General features: G+C 56.4%; 2 protein-coding genes across 3 annotated transcripts in view; both read right to left on the bottom strand.

Annotated features, from left to right (window-relative positions):
* Nucleotides 1–430: 430 nt before the first annotated feature.
* CYTIP (cytohesin 1 interacting protein) lies at nucleotides 431–7,776 on the bottom strand. 2 transcript variants are annotated; one of them, XM_059852431.1, is made up of 8 exons: nucleotides 7,556–7,776; nucleotides 6,042–6,091; nucleotides 5,180–5,234; nucleotides 2,959–3,061; nucleotides 2,749–2,842; nucleotides 2,559–2,628; nucleotides 1,683–1,746; nucleotides 431–1,245 (listed from the first exon to the last, which is right to left on the bottom strand). In XM_059852431.1, exons 1-8 carry the CDS (start codon nucleotides 7,685–7,687, stop codon nucleotides 779–781), a joined length of 1,035 nt encoding a protein of 344 aa, XP_059708414.1. In that variant the 5' UTR covers nucleotides 7,688–7,776; the 3' UTR covers nucleotides 431–778. The 2 variants fall into 2 exon arrangements, with proteins under 2 accessions (XP_059708414.1, XP_059708413.1); XM_059852430.1 differs by having other exon boundaries at nucleotides 1,683–1,749; nucleotides 7,556–7,773.
* A 4,668-nt stretch (nucleotides 7,777–12,444) lies between these two features.
* Nucleotides 12,445–27,865, bottom strand: part of ACVR1C (activin A receptor type 1C) — a 27,643-nt gene continuing 12,222 nt past the window's right edge. Inside the window, 9 exon segments of the mRNA XM_059852429.1 lie at nucleotides 12,445–16,609; nucleotides 18,347–18,477; nucleotides 18,592–18,716; nucleotides 19,312–19,468; nucleotides 20,195–20,285; nucleotides 20,287–20,363; nucleotides 20,656–20,886; nucleotides 22,124–22,326; nucleotides 27,156–27,183. Of these exon segments, the coding sequence (XP_059708412.1) occupies nucleotides 16,484–16,609; nucleotides 18,347–18,477; nucleotides 18,592–18,716; nucleotides 19,312–19,468; nucleotides 20,195–20,285; nucleotides 20,287–20,363; nucleotides 20,656–20,886; nucleotides 22,124–22,326; nucleotides 27,156–27,183 (1,169 nt within the window). The 3' untranslated portion in view covers nucleotides 12,445–16,483.

Raw genomic sequence — 27,865 nt, 5'->3', positions numbered from 1 at the left:
CTTTCTTCTCTCCTGCCCTAGGGAGGTCAGCCCTGCCAGCTCAGAGCAATCCTGCTCACCCCTGCAGGACAGCCCTCTGCCTTTCCTCTCTCCTGCCCTAGGGAGATCAGCCCTGCTGGACACCCAGAGCTGCTCCGAGCAGTGTCACAGACACCCCTCAGGGCTCCACAGAGCAGCCTGGGGACGTGTGTGTGCTCAGGAGGGTCCTTTCCTCTCCACATCCTCTGGAATGAGACACCTGGCAAGACGTGGGATATCAGCACCTGGCAGAGGCTGCAGCTGGCCAGACCAAGCCAGCTCTGGGTTGTCACACCGTTTGTACAACGGGGTGCAAACCTGGCAGAGAGGTTTCGTTCCAGAACACCCTGCCCAGGCTCTCTCTGCCACACGCTCCAGGCTCCATCCTCTTCCCATGGGACTCTGCAACTGGTTTGAGTAGAAGCACTCATTTTATTGAAGACCTTTGGAAGACACTGACTCCGGTAACAGGAAATAAATAGCTATCAATTTCGCATTCAATTAAAAACTGTTATTAACAGTAAAGTTCGCTGAGGAAGTTCTGCAAAGGTTCTTCACATTTTGGAGTCACTCATTTTTCATGTTAATGAAGAGGTCCGCAGCGTGCTCTGATTGAAAATGAAAATAATTAGGACCCCAGAGGCATGTGACTCTGATCAGAGCTGTAGTCTGGGGGAGCGTCCTGCGGTGCCGCCGCCGTGTGTCCCCGCGGGGCAGCCTCAGGCCACAGAGCCCGGGCATCGAGGGCGGCACTGCGACATCAGACCCGGCTTTCTTCCTCTTCTACCGCCCGGTGAAAGCCCGGAATGAATTTCAAGAGGTGCTTCCGAACGCTGGCTCGGCGGCTCTTGCGCGGGAGGGTGCCGAAGCTGCCGGAGCAGCCGCCGCTGTCCCAGAGCGGGGACGCGGAGCCGCTGCTGGCCAGGCTGATGCTGCGGTGCCGGCGCACGGAGCCCCGGCCCGCGGGGCCGTCCCTGGGGAACACACAGTCATCGTCCACGCTGGACTGCCGGCTCAGGCTCTCCGCAGCCCAGTCCTCGAAGGCGCTGCCCTGGTAGAAGCTGTCCTCGCTGCCCACCGTCATGGAGCTCAGGCGGCTGCGGGAGCTGCTCTCGCTGGAGAAGCGCGGCTGGCCTGGGGAGAAGGGTCCCGGGGAGCTGCAGCCGCCGCCCGAGCTGGGCTCTCCCGGCTCCAGCGCAGCCAGCAGGGCGTTGTCGTTCACCTCCCCTGGAAGCAGGAGCCAGAGGGCAGCGTTGGCCAGAGGGCAGCGTTGGCCAGCCTGCCCCTCGCCGGGAGCAGCCCGCCTGTGCCCTGGCAGCGCCGGAGCGCCGTGCCCAGCCCCTTGGCACAGGGAGCAGCCCCTTCCCACGTGGGCGGCTGCTCCGGCTTGTGAGGTGCTCCCTGCACCCTGGGCAGTCCGTACAAAACCCAACCCGGCCCCTTCCCTGGTAAAGGGGAACGTACAAAAATGGAAAAAAAATTTACCACCCACGTAAACTCCTAGCCCAGGACTGATGCAAAGAGCGCTCGGTCAAGCAGCAGCCAAGGCCATTACCCTCGGCACAAAAGCGTTCCCAGGCCAGCCCCTGGCCCTCCTCAGGAGGGAAGGGGAGCCAGTGCCGGTGGGATTGCGGGAGGGCTGCCCAGAAGGGCCCCACACGTACCGTGCAGCAGGAGCCGCTCCCGGGCCAGCAGCGCCCGCAGCTCCCCCCACCGCTGGTGCAGCGCCTGCTGTGGGGACAGGGAACAGCTCTGTCACTCCAGGGAAGCTAAACAGTCTGTACAAGTGCAGGTCACCCCCGGGAAACACCCGCGTGTGCCAGAGTTTAGCAAATTTCTTCCAGAAAACACGAGCTGGCTCATGGCTGAGGGTGCCCTGGCCAAAGCGCTGCCACGTCCGAAAATTTGGGAAAGGAGCAGCCTGGAACCTGCCTGGAGAGCATGGACCCACCTTCACCCAGCTGTGGCAATGCCAGCACTCTTCTGCAGCCCTGCCCAGCTCCGGAGCACCCCCCAGAGCAGGCACCCCACCTCTCCTCACAGCGTGGGACTGGCACAGCCCCCCCTGCCTCCCCTGGGAGCACACCTGGAAATCCTGACAGCCCCCAGTGCCACCAGCCACCAACACCCAGCAACGCTTCTTTCCCCCTGCTGCAGCTCCCTCAGCTCCCCTCCCTCAGCTCTGGGGGTGAAATAAACCACTGCAGAGCTGATCTAAAATGCCAAACAGGCGAGGCTGTGCCTGGGGACAGCCACAGGAGCCACCTCCCCACCAGCCCAACGAACTCTGCAGATTCCCACACCCAAACTGGCCAGCCTAAGCTCATGTGGGCAGTCCTGGGGTTGTAACCACATTTCTTTACTCTGGGTTTCCAAAAAAGAATATCAGGGGCACCAGGGCTGGGGTGGCTGGGGGTGCTGGCAGCATGGGTGTCAGCCCTTGCCAGGACCCCCTGTCCCATGGACACCCACCTGCCCCCATCAGCAGTGAACCACAGCAATCTCCACTTGACAGGGGAACAAACAGTTAATCCTATTACCTTGAGAGCCTGCAGTTTGGTCTCCAGCTCCATTTTCCTCAGGAACAAGGCCCCGTTGACAGTCTCCAACCTGCGGGAAGGGTGATGCTGACCTGAGGGACAGAGGCTCTGCCCAGCCCAGCCCTGGGGATTTCTGCCCCTCAGGCAGTGCAGGGCTGTGGGAGAATCCACCCAAAGGAGAGGCCCCCACCTCAAGTAGTTCCCTGAAGACTTTATCAACTCCACTATTTGCTTGTGCCCGAAGCCCTCGATGTTCACGCCGTTGATGCTGCTGAGGATGTCACCTGCCAGACACACACACAGAGGCCAGGGTGGGCATCAGCAGCCCTGCCCAGCTCACCTGCCCCACGGGAACAGCAACAGGCACACGGGAGGACCAGGAAAACCCAGGGACAGTTACCAGTCTGGAGGCCGGAGAGGTGGGCAGGGCTCTCCTCTTGGATTCTGCAGACACAGGTGCACACCTCCAGGGAGAAATCATTCTGGTGTGGGAACCTAATGGTCTGTTAATGCCAAAGGGACAGAGTTACCCATCCTGGAGCCAGGAAAGCCAGCTAAAATTCAGCACTTCTTCAATGAGAAGGCTGCGATGAGCAGAGTACTTTACATGCAAGTGAGATCAAAATGCTATAAACCCAACAATTAAAAATGCATTTGTACAGCAGAAAACAGTCGACACTTACAGGAGCCTGTCCACAGGGTTTGGGGGAAAAAACCCAACAAACAAGTTTTAAAAGCAGGCTGATGCCTGGGGGTTTGTTTGTTTGTTTGTTTGTTTGTTTGTTTAAAACAAAAAGTTTTAGAGCAAGCTGGTTATTCAGCATTAAAAACTCCGTAATTTCAACCAAGAATATGTCAGCATGGGTGGGAATGGCTTTCTGGAAAGATGTCTCATTTCCCAGGGGAACATGAGGAATGGGACTGGGGCTTTTCAAGGGATTGACTCCTATTCATTGGCAATGCTGTGAGGAGTCAGCTGCTGCTACCAGACAGCTCAGTTTGCATTGCAACTGAAAAGACAGAAGATTTAAACTTACTTTTGCTCTTCTGGCCTCTGGAACTTGTCACCCACACACATCCCCACACTCCTGGAAGTGCTTTTTATTCCTGACTTGCACACTTAACTGACCATTTAGTGACTCTAATTACTCTAAATCCCCCGTGTGGTTATGGGTGCTGACAGGAATTCAGAAAAATGCAGAATCTGCTGCCGCAGCCAGTCCGGATCCCGCGGCAGCAGGAAACCTTTTCTGGGACATGCAATACCACGCCTGCTTCCTGGAAACCTGTGACTGCACTTCTAACCCAGAGACAGCTCACGTTGGACCCCCAAGTTTCTCAGCAGTGAGGAACAAAGGGGTGGAGGCCGGGGAAGTTCAGAGCTCCTCTGGCCAAATCCCCCCGTGCCTTGGTGACTGCAGCTTTTGGACTAGCAGTAAAATTCGTGCCTAAACTAAGAGTGACGAGGGAAGCATGAGCTCCCTGCAGATGTAGACCTAAAGTTTCACATAATCTTATTCTGCTTTGCCTGAATTTATCTCCTGGTGATGGAACTGCAGCTTCTAAACTCCTCAGTAGCTGACAGGTGCTGCCTTTCTGCAGCCCGAGCTTCCTAGGAAGTGCTCACCCTGAATGTATGTTCAGGAAGAAAACGTGCCAAGAACAATTATTTTCAATCAGAATGCCACTTTTAATGAAAATCTGCCCTGACAATTTACACAAAAGCCCAATAATTGACTCAATTATCCTCCCTTCTGAAAGCTCTCCTCTGTTCACGAGCTGAGGGCTGACCCACTCATTAGCCACAGACCCAAACTGGGCAAAGTTAAGCTTTTCCTAACACACTAATTTCACAGAAAACACTTTTTCCCTGTGTGTGCAGACAGAGGAAAGCACTTAGAAAGTGCCCTGCTGCTGGCAGGCAGATCCCTCTGCTCCCAAACTACATCCTTTTATTGCTGGGATAGTTTTTTAGCTTTACCCAGGATTTTAGCAGACCTGCTGATTAGGAGGTACCTTTCTCACAAAACCCCACAAACACAGAATCTCCCACTAGCAGTACTCCTGGTAACAGTCTGGTTCTCATGCTTGATGACCTACTGACTTCTACACCAAACAGCATCTCTTCCTATATGATTTAGCTCCTGCCCCAAAAGTCATGCTTAGCAGGCATTTATGGAAAAATATTGTTCATCTTCTTGAAAAGTGCATATCTCCTCTGTGCATATTGAAGGAGGTAGCAAAAAGCCAGTATAAAGAATTTTTAAGAGAGTTTTTTTATCTCTCTCTCTTTTGAAAATATTCTCATATACAATTCTCAAAAAAATATTCATGTATGGAGGTAAGAAGGCACCATCATTGCCTCTTACTTGGATTTGAATGGGATTTCTCCTGCATTCAACACTCTGACTTGTGAGAAGGCCAGAAAGTCTCATCTGTGACCTTCACTATGAAATAATCCTCAGAGAAACATCCCTGTTTTTTATGAGTGCTGTGAGCCCTTCAGATTCCACAGGCTCTGACAGACCCCTTCCTCTACTCTGGCCTGCCTCAGCTGGATTTGGGGATATGGCACTTCAGACTCTGCACCACCTTTTGTTGGAATGAACAACCTGTCTTACCTGGATTTCAAACCCAAATGTCTCTTTATCTTCTTTCAGTATAGCAACGAGGTTCCTGCAGGAGGAGCACACAGAATGCCGTGGGAGCGTGGGGTGCTGCTCTTCGTGGGCCTCATTTCCACCCCAAACAGGGGTGTCCCCCCATGGCCCCTCCCTGTGCCCGTGGGGTGTCACCACGCTGTGTGGGGTGTCACCACACTGTCCCTCCCTGTGCCCGTGGGGTGTCACCATGCTGTGTGGGGTGTCCCCCCATGGCCCCTCCCTGTGCCCGTGGGGTGTCACCACGCTGTGTGGGGTGTCACCACACTGTCCCTCCCTGTGCCCGTGGGGTGTCACCATGCTGTGTGGGGTGTCCCCCCATGGCCCCTCCCTGTGCCCGTGGGGTGTCACCACGCTGTGGGGTGTCACCACACTGTCCTCCCTGTGCCTGCAGGGTGTCACCACACTGTGGGGTGTCACCACGCTGTCCCTCCCTGTGCCTGCAGGGTGTCACCACACTGTCCTCCCTGTGCCTGTGGGGTGTCACCACACTGTCCCTCCCTGTGCCTGCAGGGTGTCACCATGCTGTGTGGGGTGTCACCACACTGTCCTCCCTGTGCCTGCAGGGTGTCACCACGCTGTGGGGTGTCACCACACTGTCCCTCCCTGTGCCTGCAGGGTGTCACCATGCCGTCCCTCCCACGGTGGTGCTGCCTGTTCCCATGCCCAAGCCAAAGGTCACAGCTGCACCTGCCTGTCCCAGGTGCTGGGTACCACTTGTCTCACTGTCTGCCTCGCACCCCAGCCCCCTTGGGTGTCACACCTTCCATGCAGGATAAGGCAGGAGCAGGGGCTCTAGAAACACAGAATCAGAGAGTCATACCTCTGCGGCTTGGAGGGGTCGCCCAAGGAGCTGGATCTGGCCAGGGGGAGCTGTGACCAGAAACAGGAGAGGAAAGGCATCAGCAGGTCTGTGGTTCTTTGAGGCACACAGATACAACCAGCAGTGTAGAGAAGAGCTAAAAGCAGCTGCTGGCATCCCACCAACACCTCTGCCGTGGTCAAAAGAGAGCTTGAACTTTCTGATCAGGAGGAAAAGCATCTGGAGGTCAAATCTTCCTGTCAGATGCTGGGGCAAGCTCAGAGCACAAATCACCTTTCTGTTGTGCCAAGACCTCATCTCACTTTTGTCCCTTTCCTGTAAAATTCTGCGGGTGTTTACAAGCAGAATGCCTGCCAGGAGAGGCACACAGCACCCCCGAGGCAGGGAGTGCACACCCTGAGCCCTGCAGTGTCTGCACAGCATCTCCCAGCCTGGCCCCGCCTTCAGGCCAGGGACACCTGTGCCTGGAGAGGTCTCTGGGAAGAGCCAGGTCAAACAGGGGTTCTTCCCATAAAAGTGAGCCAGGAATAAGGCGTCCCACCATCAGTGAGATGTCTGCAGTCAGCAGAGCTGGTGTCTCTTCAGCAGGATGAAATGGTGCCATGGTGTGAGCTCCTGCAGAAACAGCCCCTTCATGGACATGGTGCATTTACTGCCAGGGGACAAGGGGAGGAGAGGGAGGCCGGGCACAATCAATCCTTCTGGGGGGAGGAGAGGGCCTGGGCGAGGGACCCCTGCCCTGGGCACGGTCCCTGCAGTGCCACCTTGGCCCTGATGTAGCCCAGCTTTGCCGGCCTCAGCCAAGCACAGCAATGTCCCCTTGCCACTCCTGGCCACCGAGGGCTCCGGGAGGGGCTGCTGCCCCCGGCAGCCCCCTCCCACCACCGCAGCTCTGCCTCGTCCCCGCACACACCAGCCAAGGGAAGGGTCAGGGCCCCTCTGCAGCCAAACAAAGCAAAGCCTGCCGTGCACAGCTGTGGCCGCGGATTTTCTGGTTATACTTTCAGACCATCCCGTCCCACACACACTTTCTGTTCTGGCTCCTTCGTGTCAGACAAACAGCCCAGAGCCGAGCTGCTGACCGACGGCTGACGGCCGCAGCAGCACGGTTCTGTGGGAGCCCGGGGCCGTGTGCTGGCCGGTGCTGCTCTGGGGAAGAGCCCAGCGGCAGAGCCAGCCCCGGCAGCCGTACAGAAACACCCCCAACCCACACGGAAACGGCTCCGGGGTCACTGCTGCCAGCCTTGCCGGGCCGGGCAGCCGGGCCACCTGGCCCAGGTAAATGCGCATTTGAAGGAGTGCCCAGACAGCACAAACCCTCCCTAGCTCCCAGCAGGGCTGGAAATGGAGAGTTCAGCCGGGCCGGTCGCAGCTGCCACCGCCCTTCGCAGCCCGAGCATCCCTGGCTCCTCGCAGAGCCTCCCACGCCGCCAGCGCTGCCAAGGTTCCGCTGCCCCCCAAGCCAGCCCGCGGTCACCCTGCCAGCCCCCAGCCCGTGGGGACACAGCCCGTACCTGCCTGCGCCCGCGGGGCAGCGTGCCCACCGTGCTGGCCAGGTGCTGCATCCTCCTGCCGTCCGCGGGCAGCGCCGGCTCCTCGCAGGAGCTGGAGCTGGAGCTGGGCTGCAGGAGCCGCCGCAGGGCCATGCCGGGCTCGGGGCAGCGCCCGGGGCTCAGGGCGAGCGCTGCGCCGTGCCGGGCTCAGGGCGAGCGCTGTGCCACGGCCCCGCTCCGGGAGGGCGAGGGCGGAAGGGCGGCCGCGTGATCTGTGGTTTAGGTGCGACTCACACAAATCCCTCCTAGCAGAGCCCCAGGCTCTCGGTGCGCCTTGTGCTCACACGGCAGTTAAGAATCGGGCTTGGCAGTTACGGAAATCTGCTTAATTTTTCCATTCCTGCCCACAGTTCTCACCGGCAGCTGCTGCCCTGCCAGGGTTTGTCCTTACAGCCCTGCCCGCCTCGGGCACTCACCTGACCTCAACCTGCTCATACTCTGACTTGCTCGGCATCCCTGGCATCCCTCAAGTCACCTTTTGGCGAGGATGGGAAAGTAACACCGCCCTCGGCTGATGGTGTCCGTGCAGCTCCTCCAGCTGCAGAGGGAAAGAGGAGCTGCAGGCCAAGAGCAGCGGCTGAGGGGTGGCAGAGCAGGGGCAGGACAGTGCCCTCAGCCACGCTCGGGTCCCGGTGGGGACAGAGGCACAGCAGCTCTGGGGACACACGGCAAAGCCCTGCAGAGCCTCCAGGGCACAGGGGGCTGCTGTGGCCGAGCTGGGACAGGCCTGGTGCCAGGGGCAGCCCTGGCCAGAGGCCATCCCCGCGCCTTTCCTGGAAGATTGATGGCTCTGAGAACTTCTGGCTGGGTTGGTTTTTCTCTCCAGTTATTACCTGACCTGTTGTTACTTCAGTGTGGCTTTGAAGAGCCTTCAGATTTCCTGCTCCTGGACATGGTGGAGAAGCACAGGAGGCAGCCCTGGGCCTGGGGGTCACTGGAGTGGGTGCCTGTCCCTGCTGCCCCTCAGTCCCCAGTCAGCAGTGCAGGAGGACGGGCGAGGAGCAGGCGAGCCCTGGGCAGAGCAGCTTGCCAGCCCTGGCAGCCACCAGCCAAGCCCTGAACTCCCACGGAGCCCTGGCACCAGCCCTGCAGCCATGGCTGGAGCCCTGTGTCCCTGCTGCTGGCACTGCTGGCTGTCAGTGACCTGCAGCAGCTGCTGCCACGGGCTGGCCATCCCCAGAGACACACGCTGGAACAGTTCTTGTTGAGGCAAACACCAGGGACAGCAACCACACAGAGCAGCCAGGCTTGGACACGAGTAACCCTGGCTGGGATGTGAGCCTGCACGGGGAAAAGCAGGGGCCCTGCTATCAAAACAAAGTAATAAAAACACACAGGTTACTGTCATTTTCCTGAGTACAGACCTTTTATGTACCTTTACATAAAAGTAAAGTATTGCCACACACAGCAGGGACTGCCAGCTCCAGGAGGAAAGGCTGGCAGGGCACAGGCAGGAGAGGGGGCAGCCAGAACTGTGGGGTGAGGGTGCTGGGCCCTGCCTGCCAGCTGTGGGGTGAGGGTGCTGGGCTCTGCCTGCCAGCTGTGGGTGAGGGTGCTGGGCTCTGCCTGCCAGCTGTGGGGTGAGGGTGCTGGGCTCTGCCTGCCAGCTGTGGGGTGAGGGTGCTGGGCCCTGCCTGCCAGCTGTGGGGTGAGGGTGCTGGGCCCTGCCTGCCAGCTGTGGGTGAGGGTGCTGGGCCCTGCCTGCCAGCTGTGGGGTGAGGGTGCTGGGCCCTGCCTGCCAGCTGTGGGTGAGGGTGCTGGGCCCTGCCTGCCAGCTGTGGGGTGAGGGTGCTGGGCCCTGCCTGCCAGCTGTGGGTGAGGGTGCTGGGCCCTGCCTGCCAGCTGTGGGGTGAGGGTGCTGGGCCCTGCCTGCCAGCTGTGGGGTGAGGGTGCTGGGCCCTGCCTGCCAGCTGTGGGGTGAGGGTGCTGGGCCCTGCCTGCCAGCTGTGGGGTGAGGGTGTTGGGCCTGCCTGCCAGCTGTGTGGAAGCTCAGTGCAGGCTGGCACGTGCTGTCACGACAGATCAAGGCAGAGCTGCTCTGCACACCTTCTGTAAGGGCCCTGCCTCTGCCAGCTGCAGCAGAGGAGCTGCAGGATGGGTGTCCTTGGAGGAGGGACAGGATGGGTGTCCATGGAGGAGCTGCAGGGATGGGTGTCCTTGGAGGGGGGACAGAGATGGGTGTCCATGGAGGAGGGACAGGGATGGGTGTCCATGGAGGAGCTGCAGGATGGGTGTCCATGGAGGAGCTGCAGGGATGGGTGTCCATGGAGGGGGGACAGGGATGGGTGTCCATGGAGGGGGGACAGGGATGGGTGTGCTTGGAGGGGGGACAGGGATGGGTGTCCATGGAGGAGGGACAGGGATGGGTGTCCATGGAGGAGCTGCAGGGATGGGTGTCCATGGAGGAGCTGCAGGATGGGTGTCCATGGAGGAGCTGCAGGGATGGGTGTCCATGGAGGGGGGACAGGGATGGGTGTCCTTGGAGGGGGGACAGGGATGGGTGACCATGGAGGAGGGACAGGGATGGGTGTCCATGGAGGGGGAGGCTACACTTGCTGGTGCAGATGAGCTCTTAGTGCCAGGGAAATGTGGGGATGGAGCTTCCCGCACTCCAGGGGATCTCCCCATTGCCCTGGATGGCTGAAGTGTCAGTACAAACCCATTCTGAAGGTTCATCCCTCAAAAACCCAGCATCTCACGGCAGAGAAACAGCCTGTCAGGAAACATCTGGTCCTCCCACCTGGAGGAGGGCTGGTGGCTGGTCTGTGGCGAGTGCCTGTGGTCCCTGAGCCTCTCCTGGGGACAAACAGCGACAGGGAAGTGCTGCACACAGCAGCACCACAACAACGGGTTCAGATGTCTGTCCTTCACCTCAGAGTTCCTTGGGAGAACCCCTCCGGGCTAAGGGGAAGAAAAAAGATGTTCAAAAAGCACAGCAGGCTGGGGAGAAAGCTCTCTCTCTTTTCCTGAGAAAAATATCTGCACCCCTGGGTGCCATCTGCTCGCTTGCCAGGGCACGGTGACCAGCGCGGGGAGCGGGTGACTCAAAGCCTCTTCCCCTTTTCCTGCTCAGGGCCGCCCCGCTGAGTGCTTGAAAACAAAGCGCGTTTCGCTTCCTCCGGCAGCCCTTTCTGACGTTCCTGAAACCCAGTGACTCATCTGCAAACAAGCTGAGGGCAGAAACAAGCGACACCTCTCATCGAGCCCGGGGCAGGCCCTTGGTGCGAGCGGCCCCAGCAGCCCCGGTACCCTGAGCGGCTCTGCGCCCCGCACAGCCACGCACCCTCAGCCCCGGCAGGCATCCCCCACCTCCCACAAGCACCCCTCAGCCCCGGCAGGCATCGCCCACCTCCGACACGCACCCTCAGCCCCGGCAGGCATCCCCCACCTCCGACACCCACCCCTCAGCCCCGGCAGGCATCCCCCACCTCCGACACGCACCCTCAGCCCCGGCAGACAGCCCCCACATCCCTGGCAGGCATCCCCCAGCCCCGGCAGGCATCCCTCAGCCCCCACACGCATCCCTCAGCCCCCACACGCATCCCTCAGCCCCCACACGCATCCCCCAGCCCCCACACGCCCCCCGCACCACAGCAGACACCCCCACACCCCCGGCACCCATCCCTCCCGGCCCGCCTGCTCCTCCCCGGCGGGGCTCGGAGGTGCCCGGGGCCGGTTCAGGGGCAGAGCAGCCCCGGCAGGGCTCGGAGGTGCCCGGGGCCGGTTCAGGGGCAGAGCAGCCCGGCGGGGCTCACAGGTGGCTCACAGGTGCCCCGGGAGGTCACACGGATGCCCTGCCCCAGCCTCCTCCCGGGCACGGCGCTGGTTCAGTGCCGGGGCTGGAGCCGCGGGGCGCCTTCCTCCAGAGCTGGCTGCTCCTGCCCGGTGCAGCCCGGCCTTGAACGCTTCCAGGGGTGGAACTCATCCCTCCGAGGCTGCAGCGCCTGCAGGGTGTCTGCCCGCAGCGCCTTACCCGGACGAAGGAAGGAGCCATCCTCGGTGGGACACAAGCCCCCGGGGCTCAGGAGCTGCTCCCCTCCTCAGCTGCCAAGAGGGCACCAGGGGCTGCTGGGGAGTTGATTGACTAAACCACAAGCACTTGGGGAATCAGCCTTTTCTCTTTCCCAGCCGACCCCTCCACCGAGCGGGGTCCCCCGGGTGCCAGCCCCGCCGGGCCGGGATGCGCAGCCGGGGCACGACATCCAGGGCAGAAGCACCTTCCCCCTATCCAAGCGTGCTGGAAAAGAATGAATCCCGGGAGGCAGAAACGCCCCCGGCGCTGGAGGGGAGCACGCAGCTCTCCCGAGCCGTGCCCACCGGCCCAGCCGATGCTCGCCGGTGAGCCGCTGCTGGTCCCTCGGGACCCCAGTGCCCGGCCACAGCCACCGCCGTGACAGTGACACCGTCCTGGAGACGGGCAGGGACCAGAGAGCCCACGAGTAAGTGCTACAATACAAAGGTCTTGGTAGGGGAAAAATAAACCAACCCACAGTATCCTTCAAAAGCCACCGAAGTTTCCTGGGTCACAGCACGGCAGATTTCGTTTTGACATGCATTAGGTTAAAATAAAGTCTGACTTGAATTCCCGGATTATGGCTGTGTCAGGGGAATTTGCAAGCACGCACACTCCAGAACTGAGTGCCCAGGGTGAGCTGGTCCCCCTCAGATTTGCACCACTGAGAATCTCACAGGCTGGAAGAGCAGGGTCAGGCGTGCTGTGTGAGAGGGAGCTCAGGGGGAGCTCACACTGCTGTGGCTGCGAGAGCCACGAGGGAAGGGCTCTGCAGGCTCAGCCCTTTTCCCCTCACTCGATGAACATCAGAACAGTTTCAGGCCACGGGAGCACAAGGGCAGAGTATGCTGAATTTATTAAAATTGCCACGTCTTCCCCAAATCCACATACAAAATACAACAGCTAAAGCATTATTTACATCCAGGCAGCTGCAATATCAAGCGATAACTTTAGCAATCGTTTTAAAAATAACTCTGCAGTGTACACAGATCAGATATTTCACAACACGAGGGTTGAAGTTAGCATTGCACTGCTATACTTAGTTCAGAAATATTGCAGTGTTCCAGATAAAATACTCATGCTTCTTTTAAAAACAGGCAACTGAGGAAGTGGTTTGTAAATTGACAAAACACGACACGTTTTTCTTGGGGACTGAGAATCACAGCAGGCTTAGACACAATGTCGTAGCTACATTCAAAACACATCTGGTCCATTTATGCCAAAAATACATTCAGTGTAAGTTACAATTTATTGCACATTTCTTATATTCTGTAGAAATATATTGTACCTCAATGTTTACTCCCTGTACATTCATAAATATTGCTCTGCCCATCAGAGCAGAACATGGACATCTTTCCCTAAAAGCTTTGGGGGTTGGGGTCCCACAGCCTGTGGGGATGGTCCCTGCAATCACAGACACACAGACAAGGACAGAGGAGGGGACAGACAGGCAGTGCTGCTGGGGACACCCAGGTGCTGGCCCAGGGCTCCCCAAGGACCCCCAAGGACCCCCCAGGACACCCCGGGACACCCTCACAGACCCCACTGACCCATAGCAGGGGGGTTTGAGCCGTACCCTTCCCCAACACTCGAAGGCTGTGCCTGTCCCCCTGTGCACCCGGAGGAGGTGGCCAGGCTGTGCCCCCCTGCAGCCCCCAGTGCCACCCTGTCCCTGCCCTGTCATTCTGCCCCCAGGCAAAGCCCAGACTCCTCCTCCCCATGGGCCAGGGGCAGCCTGGAGCCCACCCTGGCACAGGAGCTCTGGGGACTGAGAAGAACGTGCCCTGCTCAAAGCCCAGAGCCATTGGAGGGACTGGGCATACTTCTAAACTCATTAATTCGTAATTCCTGAATCTAGTACCAAGCAAAGAGACACAGCAATCACTAAAATATTGTCGGACTCCTTATAAAAGTGTCATGTGAGGGAATGAGCTCGATTAAGTGCAAATTATGAAAGTAGGGAAGTGCAGAGGAGATTACAGCCTGAGCTTCTAAAGGAGTGTGTGGGGACGGCAGTTCAAGTAACACAAAAAATAATTAGGTGCTACAGGAAACATTAATTAACTTTCCCTTTCAGTGCATAATCCCTACATTAAACTTTAGATTGTTATTAGAAGCAAATTATAAAATATTGGTTATTCCCCCCCAGTCAGAAGCATCAATTAGGAGAATCTGAATGTGGTAAGAGGTTTTGAGCATCCTTGACTTTAAAAATTTTCATGAGCTTAAGAACTTTTGCTTTAAGTGAAGATTATCAGGAACATTGTGACCTCTGAGGAAACCTAAGCCTCCCCAAACTGCACAGAAGGGTCTTGGCATAACCTCTGTGCTTAAATTAGACCAAGACAAACCCACATGGAGGGGAAAGGCCACTAAAACAGGGGTTCTTTGGAGTTTTTCTAAAGGACTGTAGAGTTTACAAACGTTGCAGAGCTCAATAAAACATCAGCCCCTTGGCTCAGCTACGCTCAACTCCAATTCATCAAAATGTACATTCACCTCTCAACAACAAAAGAGAAAAGAAAACCAGAGCAGAAATACGGAGTTGGGTGAAAAGCCAGGGCAAACAGACCATAATGTCTGATGCCAAGAGCTATGTCCAGGGAAAAGGTTAAAGCACTTCTGGGGCTGGAGCTGTGACCTGTGTGAGGAGTAGCTGAGCCTGAGCATCCTCCACCCACACTTCCCAGCCAGGCACCAAAAGGGTTTTGTTCAAATTACTGGGCTGGTCAACACTATTTCCAGGGGGAAACTGAAAACTGAAACTGTTTTCCCACTTAAAAAAAAAAAATAATAAAGCTTCAATTCTTATTTTTTAAGATAAGTATGCTGGATCTTAGCTTTGCAATTTTTTTTAATAGTCAAGTCAGCACCAGGCTTTGGACCATGCAGATTACCCCTCAAACAGCCTAAAAAGTCTCATCTCTGAGCTCCACGGGGAGTTCATGCAGTTGAAGCACACAAGAATTGAATCATGGAACCCCAGAATGGTTTGGGTCAGCAGAGACCTTAAAGCTTGCCTCATTTTCCCTCCCTGCCCCGGCCAGGGACACCTTCCACCGGACCAGGCTGCTCCAAGCCCCGTCCAGCCTGCCGTGGATCCCTGAGACAGCCTTGGTTAGGTGTGAGAAGCCGCCCTGCAGCAGCGCTGGCAGCAGCTGGGGGAAGCAGGCTGCAGGGCTGGGCTGCAGCGGAGGGAAGCAGGCTGCAGGGCTGGGCTGCAGCGGAGGGAAGCAGGCTGCAGGGCTGGGCTGCAGCAGAGGGAAGCAGGCTGCAGGGCTAGGCTGCAGCAGAGGGAAGCAGGCTGCAGGGCTGGGCTGCAGTGGAGGGAAGCAGGCTGCAGGGCTGGGGTGCAGCAGAGGGAAGCAGGCTGAGCACTGGGCTGCAGTGGAGGGAAGCAGGCTGCAGGGCTGGGCTGCAGCGGAGGGAAGCAGGCTGCAGGGCTGGGCTGCAGCAGAGGGAAGCAGGCTGCAGGGCTGGGCTGCAGCAGAGGGAAGCAGGCTGCAGGGCTGGGCTGCAGTGGAGGGAAGCAGGCTGCAGGGCTGGGCTGCAGCAGAGGGAAGCAGGCTGCAGGGCTGGGCTGCAGTGGAGGGAAGCAGGCTGAGCACTGGGCTGCAGTGGAGGGAAGCAGGCTGCAGGGCTGGGATGCAGTGGAGGGAAGCAGGCTGCAGGGCTGGGCTGCAGCACTCAGAGCCCTGCAAAGCTTTGCTATTCTGGAAACGTCTTTGGGATTAATTCCCACGGGCCAGATGGATTTACCAACATTTAAAGAACCATATATGAAATGTATAATTTTGCCTCTTAAAAATCCTCCAACACTATATTCAAATACACAGGCCAGGGAGTGGGCTGAAATTCACAAAAGGCCAGGACTTTGCTGAATTTTAACACAACTCACGTTGCTGGCTTGTGATATTATGGAGACCTGGTCAGAAATGTTAATATTCATCACCAGCCTGGTGCTGTTACAGAATTCTGTAAGAAACCTCTGAACAGGCTGCACTGGCTTTTGCTAATGCTCCCCCCTAATACATCAAAAGGCACTAAAAAAATACTGCCAGTCATTGAGAAAATGTTGCTAAAAATTGAATATTTTCTCAGTTTAGGCAGAATTTCTCCTGTTCCATCCCTTCACAGATAACAGAAAAGTGTTGCCTCTACTATTTTTCCTAACAACTGTCAAAAGGAAAAGTTATCCCTTGATTGATCTGTTCAATGAACAAAACAGAGTAAAACAACTCAATTTTTAACCACGATATTGTATGTGAAATTGAGACAATAAAAATAAATGTTCATAGGGAACTGATTCAATGGTTTTGCTCACAGTGTACACACTTAGTGGAATTTCCATCTTTTCTAATTGCTTGGCTAATTATAAATATAGTAATTCAAAATGCATTTACTGACAACCATTTTTCAGATCCCTGAAGTAAAATATATATTAAAAAAAAAAAAAAAAAAAAAACAACAGGTAAAAAGCTGGGTTAATTTGGTCTTTTACTTGGTTTGAGGACAGAATGTGAGGTTTGTCTCACAAACAGGCTTTAACCAACACCAGACACTTCCAGGACGCTTGGGGTCTGACAAGGATGAAAAGCACAACAGCAAAAGGTATTTTTACACTGTCATGATGCTTTAAGCTCCTTCCTGCGATTCACCAGTGTCTGATTTACCGAAAAAAAGCCAAAGCAAGTCACCGACTTGCTGTACCAAACCCGAGCTACGAGTCCCGAGCCCGGTGCCACGGCCGGGCGCAGCGCCGGAGCTCGGTGCTCTGCCTCGGGCACGGCAGCGTTGAGCCGCGCCCTCTGAGGTAGGCAGAAACAAAAACACTGTCACACGTGCAGAGACGAGAGCGGAGCGCCCCGCGGGAGCTGTCAGGCTTTGCAGTCCTCGGGCACGCAGAGCTGCGAGATGGTTTTCTTGACGCGCAGCGCCGTGAGACGCGCGGCGCCGCTGGCTCGCCAGCACTCCCGCATCAGCCGGCCCAGCACCCGCAGCGCCTGCGGGAACGGGAGGGAGAGGGCACTGAGCGGGCTGGGAACCGGGATGGAGAGGGCACTGAGCGGGCTGGGAACGGGATGGAGAGGGCACTGAGGGGGCTGGGAACCGGGATGGAGAGGGCTGGGAACGGGGAGGGAGCGGGCACTGAGCGGGCTGGGAACCGGGATGGAGAGGGCTGGGAACGGGGAGGGAGAGGGCACTGAGCGGGCTGGGAACGGGGAGAGAGAGGGCACTGAGCGGGCTGGGAACCGGGATGGAGAGGGCTGGGAACGGGGAGGGAGAGGGCACTGAGCGGGCTGGGAACCGGGATGGAGAGGGCTGGGAACGGGGATGGAGAGGGCACTGAGCGGGCTGGGAACCGGGATGGAGAGGGCTGGGAACGGGGATGGAGAGGGCACTGAGCGGGCTGGGAACGGGGATGGAGAGGGCTGGGAACGGGGAGGGAGAGGGCTGGGAACGGGGAGGGAGCGGGCACTGAGCGGGCTGGGGACGGGATGGAGAGGGCTGGGAACGGGGAGGGAGAGGGCACTGAGCGGGCTGGGAACCGGGATGGAGAGGGCACTGAGGGGGCTGGGAACGGGGATGGAGAGGGCTGGGAACGGGGAGAGAGAGGGCACTGAGCGGGCTGGGAACGGGGAGGGAGCGGGCACTGAGCGGGCTGGGGACGGGGAGGGAGAGGGCACTGAGCGGGCTGGGAACCGGGATGGAGAGGGCTGGGAACGGGAGGGAGCGGGCACTGAGCGGGCTGGGGACCGGGATGGAGCGGGCACTGAGCGGGCTGGGAACGGGGATGGAGAGGGCTGGGAACGGGGAGGGAGAGGGCACTGAGCGGGCTGGGAACGGGGGTGGAGAGGGCTGGGAACGGGGAGGGAGAGGGCACTGAGCGGGCTGGGAACGGGGGTGGAGAGGGCTGGGAACGGGGAGGGAGAGGGCACTGAGCGGGCTGGGAACGGGGGTGGAGAGGGCTGGGAAAGGGCACTGAGCGGGCTGGGGACGGGGATGGAGCGGGCACTGAGCGGGCTGGGAATGGGGATGGAGAGGGCACTGAGCGGGCTGGGGACGGGGAGGGAGAGGGCACTGAGCGGGCTGGGAATGGGGAGGGAGAGGGCTGGGAACGGGGATGGAGAGGGCACTGAGCGGGCTGGGAACGGGGATGGAGAGGGCTGGGGACGGGGATGGAGAGGGCACTGAGCGGGGATGGAGCGGGCACTAACCAGGCTGGGAACGGGGGTGGAGCGGGCACTGATCAGACGGGGGCACAGAGAGGGCATAGAGCGGGCTGGGGATGGAAACGGGAATGGGTACAGACAGGGGCTGGGGACAGAGACAGGACTGGGTACTGACAGGGGCTGGGGGATAGGAACGGGACCGGGTACAGACAGGGTCTGCAGGGTGGCAGACAACAGCCAGAGATACAGCCACCACTCCCTGCTTTCCAGTTTTAATACAGGGAGATAAAGTGCAGTGCTCTGAAACAGTGACACAACAGCAGCAGCATCAATTAAGACCTGCCTTGGACAGCATCGAGCGCTTTGTGCAGAGTTTTTTCTGTATTGATCTGAAGGACAGCTAGACATCTGAAGCTTCTAAACTCAGGAGAAGCTGGGCACTGAGTGTCCTATCTCTCACTGAAAAGTTCTGTCTTGATTTAAACTTGAAAATATAAATAACAAAATAAAACTAGGAAAAAAACCCCTACAAAATAAACCTAGAATAAACTAGAAAATTGATTTTACCTCACAGCTTTGCCACTGGTTTGGAATACTTGGTCTGAGCTTCTGTTCACAGACAACCCTTCTCATATCTTCTATCGAAGGATCAGAAGGCACAAGGTCATAGTAAGGCAACTGGTATTCCTCTGTGATTCCTGGGAAGATGTGTTATTGTGTAGATGCCCACGGCAGGGGGTGGAACGAGGAGGGCTTTACTGTCCCTTCCAACCCAAACCCATCCGGGAGTGGATGAAAAGCCAAAGCCTCACCTCCAACGGAGCACCTCCGGGCTATCTCCCAGTACACCAGCCCCAGGGAGTAGATGTCTGCACGCTTGAAGGACTCAAAGATGTTCGTGTTCATCGCATCGTCCAGGATCTCGGGGGCCATGTACCTTAGGGGCACACAGGGTCACTTTGCTGGGGCAGCTCCTACCAAAGGCCACAGCTGTGCTGCCACGTGCCCGTGGGAGCCCCGTGACCCCTCACGGTGCTGGCAGCTGTGCCCTGCTGGGCAGGGTGACCAGGGTGACCAGGGTGACTGGCACACCATGCCCCACGTGGGGCAGAGAGCTCCATCCCACAGCAGGGTCTGCAACCTCCTCCCCACCCCAGCCAGCCACCCACCCTCCCCACGGGGCTGTGGCCATCCCTGCCCGGTGCCAGGGCAGAGGGGACGTGGCTGATGGGGGCAGGGCTGCAAAGGGGCATCCCCAGGGGCTGCAGTGCCTGACCCATCCCCAGGGGCTGCAGTGCCTGACCCACCTCCTGGTGCCCACAGGGGTTCAGGGGTTGCATTTCCTGACCCACCTCCTGGTGCCCACGGGGGTTCAGGGGCTGCAGTGCCTGACCCACCTCCTGGTGCCCACGGGGGTTCAGGGGCTGCAGTGCCTGACCCACCTCCTGGTGCCCATGGGGCTTCAGGGGCTGCATTTCCTGACCCACCTCCTGGTGCCCACGGGGGTTCAGGGGCTGCAGTGCCTGACCCACCTCCTGGTGCCCACGCGGGGGTTCTGGGGGATGTCGATGGTGTTCAGCACCGAGTCGTGCTTCACCGCCAGGCCCAGGTCGGCGATGGCACAGGTCTCATTCCTCTTCACCAGGATGTTCTTGGATTTCAGATCCCGGTGAGCGATCGCTGGCTTCCCTGCTCTCAGCAAGAGAAACCACCTCCAGTTTTGGTAACAGTGTGGATTTTGATGTAAGGAGCGAGGATGTAAAAACAGTTTTATTCACTTTTGTTGCTGTACCCTATAGAAATATTGAAGCCTATTTTGAACCAAGCAAAGCTCTGCTAAATGTTCTCAACTTCAAAGGAAAACTTTAGGGGCATTTTTTTTTTTTTTGAGTATCTGTTTTTCAGAAATAAAACACAAAAAGAGAAACTGCAAGTTCACTGTCCAAATTGGTTTAAAAAATTACAGAATCACTGAATGGATTGGGTCAAAAAAACCCTCTAAGACCTCTGAGTCCCACCATTCCTCAGCACTGACAAGGCCACCACTAACCCATTTCCCCAGGTGCCACATCCACACAGCTTTTAGCCCACCCCTGCCCAGGGCAATCTGTGCCAGGGCTGGACAAACCTTCCCATGAAGAAATTTCTCCTAAATTTTCCTTCATTAGTGCTCACTCCCCTTCAGCAGAGCTGCTTCTGTAGGCCTCTCTTTAGAGGCATGGACAGGTGCAGACAGTGGAAGTGGGAAGGGAACATCCCTCTTCCCTGTCTGCGCTGCAGCTCTCTCGCTCACACTGTTCCCCCTGGTGTCAGCACCTTGGAAAGCACTTCACGACCCCACCTCGCCCATGAACGGTTTTGAGAACACTGAAGCTCCTTAAAACACTTGAAGGAAAGTGGGAGGGCAGCACTTGCCTTGCGTGCCAACGATCTCCATGTGGAGGTGTGCCAGGCCGCTGGCCACGGACAGTGCCAGCCTGACCATGCCCTCCACGGTCACCGTGCCCCCTGTTCAGGTAGTCAAACAGCGAGCCCTGCTCGTGGTACTCGGAGACAAGCCACAGCTGAGTCCACGTCCCATTATCTAGCCAGAGGAAGCAGGGGAATTAAAAGTGTTAGCTAGGGAAAGCCTTCCCCCTTTTGGGGAGTGCCAGGGAGGAGGTGTGCCAGCTGTGGCCGGGGAAGGAGCCCAGGGCTGCGTTTCAGATGGAGCCAGGCAGCGAGAGCTGTGCTGGGACAGACCCTCAGGATTCAGTGGGTGCCATCACGGGGGCAGGGGAGCAGCCCAGGAGCCTGAGCCCAAGCATTGGGCAGCCCTGCCCGGGCCAGCACACAGAGTCAGAGCTGTTTGTGCGGGCAGCCCCGGCGCTGCTCACCCTTGTTGTCAGCAGCGATGAAGCCCAGGATGTTCTCGTGCCTCAGCATCACAGTCTGGTAAATCTCTGCCTCCCGGAACCACGACCGCTCGTCTCTGGAGGAGAAGATTTTCACAGCCACGTCCTCCCCGCACCACTTCCCGTGCCACACTTCGCCAAACCGGCCTTTGCCCACAATCTCCTGCAGCACGATCGTCCTGGCAATGGTTCTCTGCACCAGCAGAGGCAGGCCTGGAGAAAGGGAGAGGCGGGTGCTGTGAGATGGCTCAGCTGGGACCTTCAGACCCCAGCACTGCTGCACTCACGGCTTTGCTTCCCAAGGCTGCCAAGGGAGAATCCTCTCCCAACCAGTACCTCCTCAAATCAGACTTTTGCTGTTACTGCCCAGTGTCTGTACGTAGAAAAAAACTTTTTAAAACCCCAGCAAAAACCTTAAAATTTGGCCCAAATTACTCCATTTGGTTTGATACAGACTGCAGCTGTCCTGCAGTAGATAAGTTGCTCTACTCTGTCTGAAATTTTTAAGTTGCTCTACTCTGTCTGAAATTTTTGAAAATAAAAATAAATCATTATAGCAGCTATACTGGGCTTTGCCAGCCACCAACCCTGCTTGATTTGATTCTGTATTTGTTGGGGACTTAAAACAAGGGGTTTTTTATTTTGTTTTGTTTGGTTTTTTTTTTTTTTTTTTTTTTTTTTTTTTTTTTTTTTTTTTTTTTTTTTAATAACTACAACCTTGATTTTGGCTGAAATCAGAACAAACCACCCGGTGCTCTGGCTCTGCTCAAGCCCAGCCCTGTGTCCAGGCTCAGGAATGGCTGGGAACGGTTAAAAACTTCAGCATAAATAACGCCAAAGTCTGCTCATTAGAGCTGTGAAAAGGCATTAGAGAAGAACAACAACTTAATCCTCAGAGGTATGCAGCTCATGGAAATAAATTAAATTAGGCACCATTTGTGCGTTTTTCAGTTACAAATAAAAGCAAGCATAGTTTTCATACTTTTCAATAAAAGCTCTGGTTAGGGAAAGTTGGGCAATACGCCCCAGGCGTGTCACTGGTCAAATGAGCTGGAATTTGTGAATTCCCACCTCATTTTTAGGTTTCTTTGGTTTAACAAGTTCTCAGTAGCAATGGAGGCATCACAGCAGAAATGGGGAAAATGTTAAAAAGATGAATGTTCTGCTCAGAAGTAGAATTTGGAGGAACATTATTCTGCTATGAAACAGGAAAAAAATTCGGAGCAGCATCCCGAGCCACTCAGGTGAGCTCAGCCCCTTTCATCATCTGCCACGCTGCATCAGCCGGCAGCGCCGGGTTTCACGCGTGGTTCTGATTTCTGAGCTCCCTTTTCCCTGCTCCATTGCAGCACAGAACCGAATTGCGGTGGCTGGGCGGAGGAGGAGCCCCCGAAGCCCAGGGGCACGGCGAGCGGCACAAGGCCGCGGGGCGGCAGGGCCCCGCACCTACCGGAGCCCGAGCCGGAGGTGGTCATGTCGAAGATGAGATCCTTCAGCGTCTTCCCGGCGCCCGCCAGGCTGCCCTCGCACGGCGGCTCCTCCACGCTGGGCGGGCGGCGCGGGCGGCGGCAGCCGCGGGCGGAGCGGGCGAGCAGCGCGGCCAGCAGCGCCAGCGCCCCGAGCGGCACCGCCACCGCCGCCGCCAGCGCCGCCCCGCAGCCGCCCCGCGCCAGCCGCCGGCCCCGCCGCCGCCGCTGCCGGGACAGACAGACAGACAGACACGGAGCGTGACACCGCGGCCGCAGCGACCCGCCGGGCGGGGACACCGCAGCGGTCACACAGTCACAGATTCACACAGGGTCGCAGATTCACTCAGGATCACACGATCACACAGGATCACACAATCACACAGGATCACACAATCACGCAGGAGCACACAATCACAGGATCACACAATCACAGGATCACAGATTCACACAGGATCACACAATCACACCGGGATCACAGATCACAGGATCACACAATCACAGGATCACAGATTCACACGGGATCACACAATCACACAGGATCACACGATCACACAGGATCACACGATCACACAGGATCACACGATCACAGGATCACAGATTCACACAGGATCACACAATCACACGGGATCACAGATCATAGGATCACACAATCACAGGATCACAGATTCACACAGGATCACACAATCACACAGGATCACACGATCACACAGGATCACACGTCACACAGGATCACACGATCACAGGATCACAGATTCACACAGGATCACACAATCACACGGGATCACAGATCACAGGATCACAAGATCACAGGATCACACAATCACAGGATCACACAATCACACAGGATCACACGATCACACAGGATCACACGATCACACAGGATCACACGATCACAGGATCACAGATTCACACAGGATCACACAATCACACGGGATCACAGATCACAGGATCACAAGATCACAGGATCACACAATCACAGGATCACAGATTCACACAGGATCACACAATCACAGGATCACACATCACAGGATCACACAATCACAGGATCACACATCACAGGATCACACAATCACGCAGGATCACACAATCACTCAGGATCACACAATCACACAATCACACAGGATCACACGATCACTGAATCATAGATCCACACAGAATCACACAATCACAGAATTCACACAATCACAGAATTCACAGAATGACCAGGTTGGAAGAGACCTTCGAGACCATGGAGTCCAACCCAGCCCCATCACCCCAACTCAACCCTGGCACCCAGTGCCACATCCAGGCTTTGTTAAACACCCCCAGGGATGGGGACTGCACCACCTCCCCGGGCAGCCATTCCAGAACTTTATCACCCTTTCTGTGAAAAACTTTTTCCTGAAAAACAACCGCCCAACGTTTTCCTGATATCAGCCTATATTTTCCTTGGTGCAGCTTGAGACTGTGACCTCCCATTCTGTCAGTGCTGCCTGGAGAAAGAGACCAACCCCACCTGAGCACAGCCACCCTTCAGGGAGCTGTAGAGAGTGATAAGGTCACCTCTGAGGCTCCCTTTCTCCACTTGATGCTTTCCCACGATTGTCCTGGCCAGGAGACAGACCAGACAGGACAGACAGGACAGGCAGGACAGACAGGACAGACCATGTGTCTGTGAGTGATGGAGCCTTTCCCCCACACACCTTCTGTTCTGGTCTCAGGCCAGCATTCTGACCACCACCCAAGGAGCTCTGTATCAAGAAGCTCTAGGAAGACACTGCTAAGGGGTTCATTTGCACAAAGACACACACATGATTCTTTCATGTCCCCAAAATTTGAAATAAGTTTAGAGAGAAAAATCAACCACTGCTTTCCCCTCAAATGAAAGCAAACCAGAAATATGACAGATAAAAACCCCATCAACACTCAGAGACCGTGAGATCTCAGAGCTGCAGAAGATGTAAGAATCACAACCTCCCCCCCATGCCAGGTCACTCCTTCCCTTCGGGGAGAAGCTGGGCCTCAAGCACACCTTAACCTGGAGTCTGGGAGTGACCAGGGTGATGTGGGCTCTGAAAGGCAGCAGCAAACAGGCTCAGCACCCACTGCTTCCTTCTGGCAGTCAATGCCACACGACTGTTCACCAGCACAACTCCAACCCTCCTGAACACAAAGCTGGTGCATTTTGTTCACAGGTTTTCCCTTTGATGGCTTCAAGAAGCTGCTCCAGGGGTGACCCAGGAGGTTTGTAAGAGGATTTATGAGCAGGATTCCTCCTTGGAACTGCTGCTTGTTAACTGACATGCCAGGATCTCCTAAACACTTTTCCTTCTGTTTCCACAGGGCTGAGATTTCCCTGAAACAGGGAAGGAGTACAGCACGGAGGGGTGCTCGCCTACCCCAGGAGCTCTGGCACCTCCCTGAACCAGCCCTGCCAACCCAGACTGCAGGGGACACTGCAGGACAGCGGGAGTGGCTCTGGCAGGGGACACTGCAGGACAGCGGGACTGGCTCTGTGCAGGGGACACTGCAGGACAGCAGGAGTGGCTCTGTGCAGGGGACACTGCAGGGCAGCAGGAGTGGCTCTGGCAGGGGACACTGCAGGACAGCGGGAGTGGCTCTGTGCAGGGGACACTGCAGGGCAGCAGGACTGGCTCTGTGCAGGGGACACTGCTGGGCAGCAGGAGTGGCTCTGTGCAGGGGACACTGCAGGACAGCAGGAGTGGCTCTGTGCAGGGGACACTGCAGGGCAGCAGAGTGGCTCTGTGCAGGGGACACTGCAGGACAGCAGGAGTGGCTCTGTGCAGGGGACACTGCAGGGCAGCAGGAGTGGCTCTGTGCAGGGGACACTGCAGGACAGCGGGAGTGGCCTCTGTGCAGGGGACACTGCAGGGCAGCAGGGGTGGCTCTGGCAGGGGACACTGCAGGACAGCAGGAGTGGCTCTGGCAGGGGACACTGCAGGGCAGCAGGACTGGCTCTGTGCAGGGGACACTGCAGGACAGCAGGAGTGGCTCTGTGCAGGGGACACTGCAGGACAGCAGGAGTGGCTCTGGCAGGGGACACTGCAGGACAGCAGGAGTGGCTCTGTGCAGGGGACACTGCAGGACAGCAGGAGTGGCTCTGTGCAGGCCAGGGACACTGCAGGGCAGCAGGAGTGGCTCTGTGCAGGGGACACTGCAGGACAGCAGGAGTGGCTCTGTGCAGGGGACACTGCAGGGCAGCAGGAGTGGCTCTGGCAGGGGACACTGCAGAACAGCAGGAGTGGCTCTGTGCAGGCCAGGGACGGGCTCACAGCGGGCACAGAGCACAGGGCATGAGCTGTCCCCTGGCTGTTCTGCACTTGCCCTGTGCCATCCAAGCCAGCCTCCTCCCTGCAGGGCTTGCCACGACCCATTCCCGGTGGGAATGAGGCTCTTCCCTCCCGGCAGAGGCTGCAGAAGACAAACGCGCGGGAGACGCTGACCACACCACGTCAGCGCTTCCCCGGCTGCTGGAAAACATGACACGAACCAAACAGAAGGCTCTTGCTCTCGGGCCACCGCGGTAACAAAACCAGTAACCAAAGGAAAGTCATCAGCAGGCTGGAGGCGAGAGCTGCTCGGCGGAAGGGGCGGGCAGGGCGGCGGCCCCGGGCTCGGAGCAGCTCCCGGCCCCGCAGCGAGCTGCCTTCCTGCCCCGGCAGCACGGCCAGCGGCCCCAGCGGAGCTGAGGCTGCTGCAGGTGCTGCAAGGCTGCTCAGCAGCACTCCATGCTCTGCCCACTGACTGACCAACCGCGAGTGGAGCCGAGGCGCCGCCAGGTGTGACCCCAAAACAGCACATCTGGCAGCACTCAGCAGTTCCACAACGCAGCGCACTTATGCTCCAGCTTCTGTCAACAAAACAGGACTTGCAGGCAGCAAAAAAAAAAAATTATCTTTTCCCTCCAATGGAAAAGGCATTCTCACACACAGCATTTGCTTCTGACACTGTAAAGCTTCCACTCTAAGGCTTCCAAAAGCCCCAAACTGTGTGTGCTCCCAGGCTACTCAGGGGGAGTAATTACATATTCTTTCCAATGTAGTAAGAAAATCTATTGCACTCTATTAACGGGGAGGCTCTAGTCAGCTCAACATAATACTTAGAACCACTTAAAAAATATAGTTTGGGCTAGAGTCTAAAATTAAGTTTCTCCAGCTTCCACCATGACTCCAGTCACCCTCGGGGGGTGGGCAGAGATCACAAACTCTGTCTCCCAGATCTCAAAGGTGGCCCAAAAATCCCGTGAGACACAAATCTACAGCTGGAAAAATCAAGGTCTGATTAGCAGCTACTCAAGGCAGCCTGTTGCATGCAGAGGGCACGGAGGTGAGCTCTGCAGAGCAAACAAGAATGAGGCATGCACAAGGGGTGATTTATCATGGGGAGATCCCTCGGGGCAGCAGCACTCAGGGTGTTCTCTGCAGCCCTGCTGTGACAGGAGAAGCACATCTCAAATCACCTGCTGGGGCAGAAAGTACCCCAGTTAAACCAGCAAAAACCTGGAAAGGAATCCAGGGTGACACAGAAAAAAACCAGTTACTGCAAACTCATCCTGCACTTCAACATTTTCACCTGCTAATGCAATATGCCACAATGAAACCCCTGCCCACAAGAAGCAGGATATAAAAGCAGACATCCAGGTTTAATCCATCCTTAAAGAAATTCAGACATTGTAAAAATAAAAACCAAGGGGAAAAAAAAGACCTCAAGGGAAAAGTCAGCTGCTGTCACCCAAGGCCCCAGCCCAGAGCCCTGTGCAGGCATTGCCACCTGCAGCTCTGCCAGGGGAATTCAGGCACAGGCACCAAAGCACACACTGCCCTCAGACATCCTCTCCCTGTCTCCAGGCACTCCTCTACAGCATCACACTGTGCTCATTACAGTCATCCCACACTGGTTTGGGTTGGGAGGGACCCTAAAACTCAGCTGGTTCCCAGCCTCTGCCACGGGCAGGGACACTTCCATCAGCCAGGTCACTCCCAGCCCCCCCAGCCTCTGAGCGGGGGCAGGCCAGCTCCACGGAGAGGAGCTGAAGGTGGGGCTGTGTCCCAGAAGGACACTGAGGTCCTGCCTCACCCAGCAGGGGTGGGCCCCATGGTGGACCTCCTCAGGGCTTCTGCCCCTCCAGGAGAGTCACTCCTGCCTAAAGGCAAGCTTTCCGTGCCCACATGCTCCACTTTTAAACTAGAATTTGCTTAATGGAGATAGACTGGTAAGTGGGCAGATAGATTAGACACATATATACATAAAGAAATACATATGTATATACACACAAAGGTAGAAATAGACATAGAGATAGAGATAGAGATAGAGATAGAGATAGAGATAGAGATAGATATAGATATAGAGATAGAGATATAGATATAGATACAGATATATAGATATAGATATAGATATAGATATAGATATAGATATAGATAGATATAGATATAGATATAGATATAGATATAGATATAGATAGATATAGATATAGATATAGATATAGATATAGATGATATAGATATAGATAGATATAGATATACACACACAAAAAGGTAGAAATATGCATCAGGAGATTGATATAGGAAATAGAGATGACATAGAAATAGACACAGAAATAGAGAGACAGAGATAGTTATAGTTAGATAGATATAGAGATAGATGATAGATATAGATAGATGATTGATGGACAGATGGATGGATAGACAGACAGATGGATAGACAGATGAAAGGAAAGGAAAGGA

This window comes from Haemorhous mexicanus, chromosome 8, assembly GCF_027477595.1.
Source record: "Haemorhous mexicanus isolate bHaeMex1 chromosome 8, bHaeMex1.pri, whole genome shotgun sequence".
NCBI lineage: Eukaryota > Metazoa > Chordata > Aves > Passeriformes > Fringillidae > Haemorhous > Haemorhous mexicanus.
The sequence above is the reverse complement of the archived record's forward strand: the minus strand, read 5'-3'. Positions and strand labels throughout refer to the sequence as shown.

What these genes read in the sequence shown, in the direction of transcription:
- CYTIP (XM_059852430.1), bottom strand. Translation starts at nt 7,687, where the DNA reads ATGGCCCTGCGGCGGCTCCTGCAGCCCAGCTCCAGCTCCAGCTCCTGC. An exon ending in CATTTGGGTTTGAAATCCAG is followed by an intron (nt 3,062 to 5,179) that starts GTAAGACAGGTT and finishes TGGCATTAACAG; the next exon opens with ACCATTAGGTTCCCACACCA. An exon ending in GGAGCGGCTCCTGCTGCACG is followed by an intron (nt 1,246 to 1,682) that starts GTACGTGTGGGG and finishes TCCTGCTTCCAG; the next exon opens with GGGAGGTGAACGACAACGCC.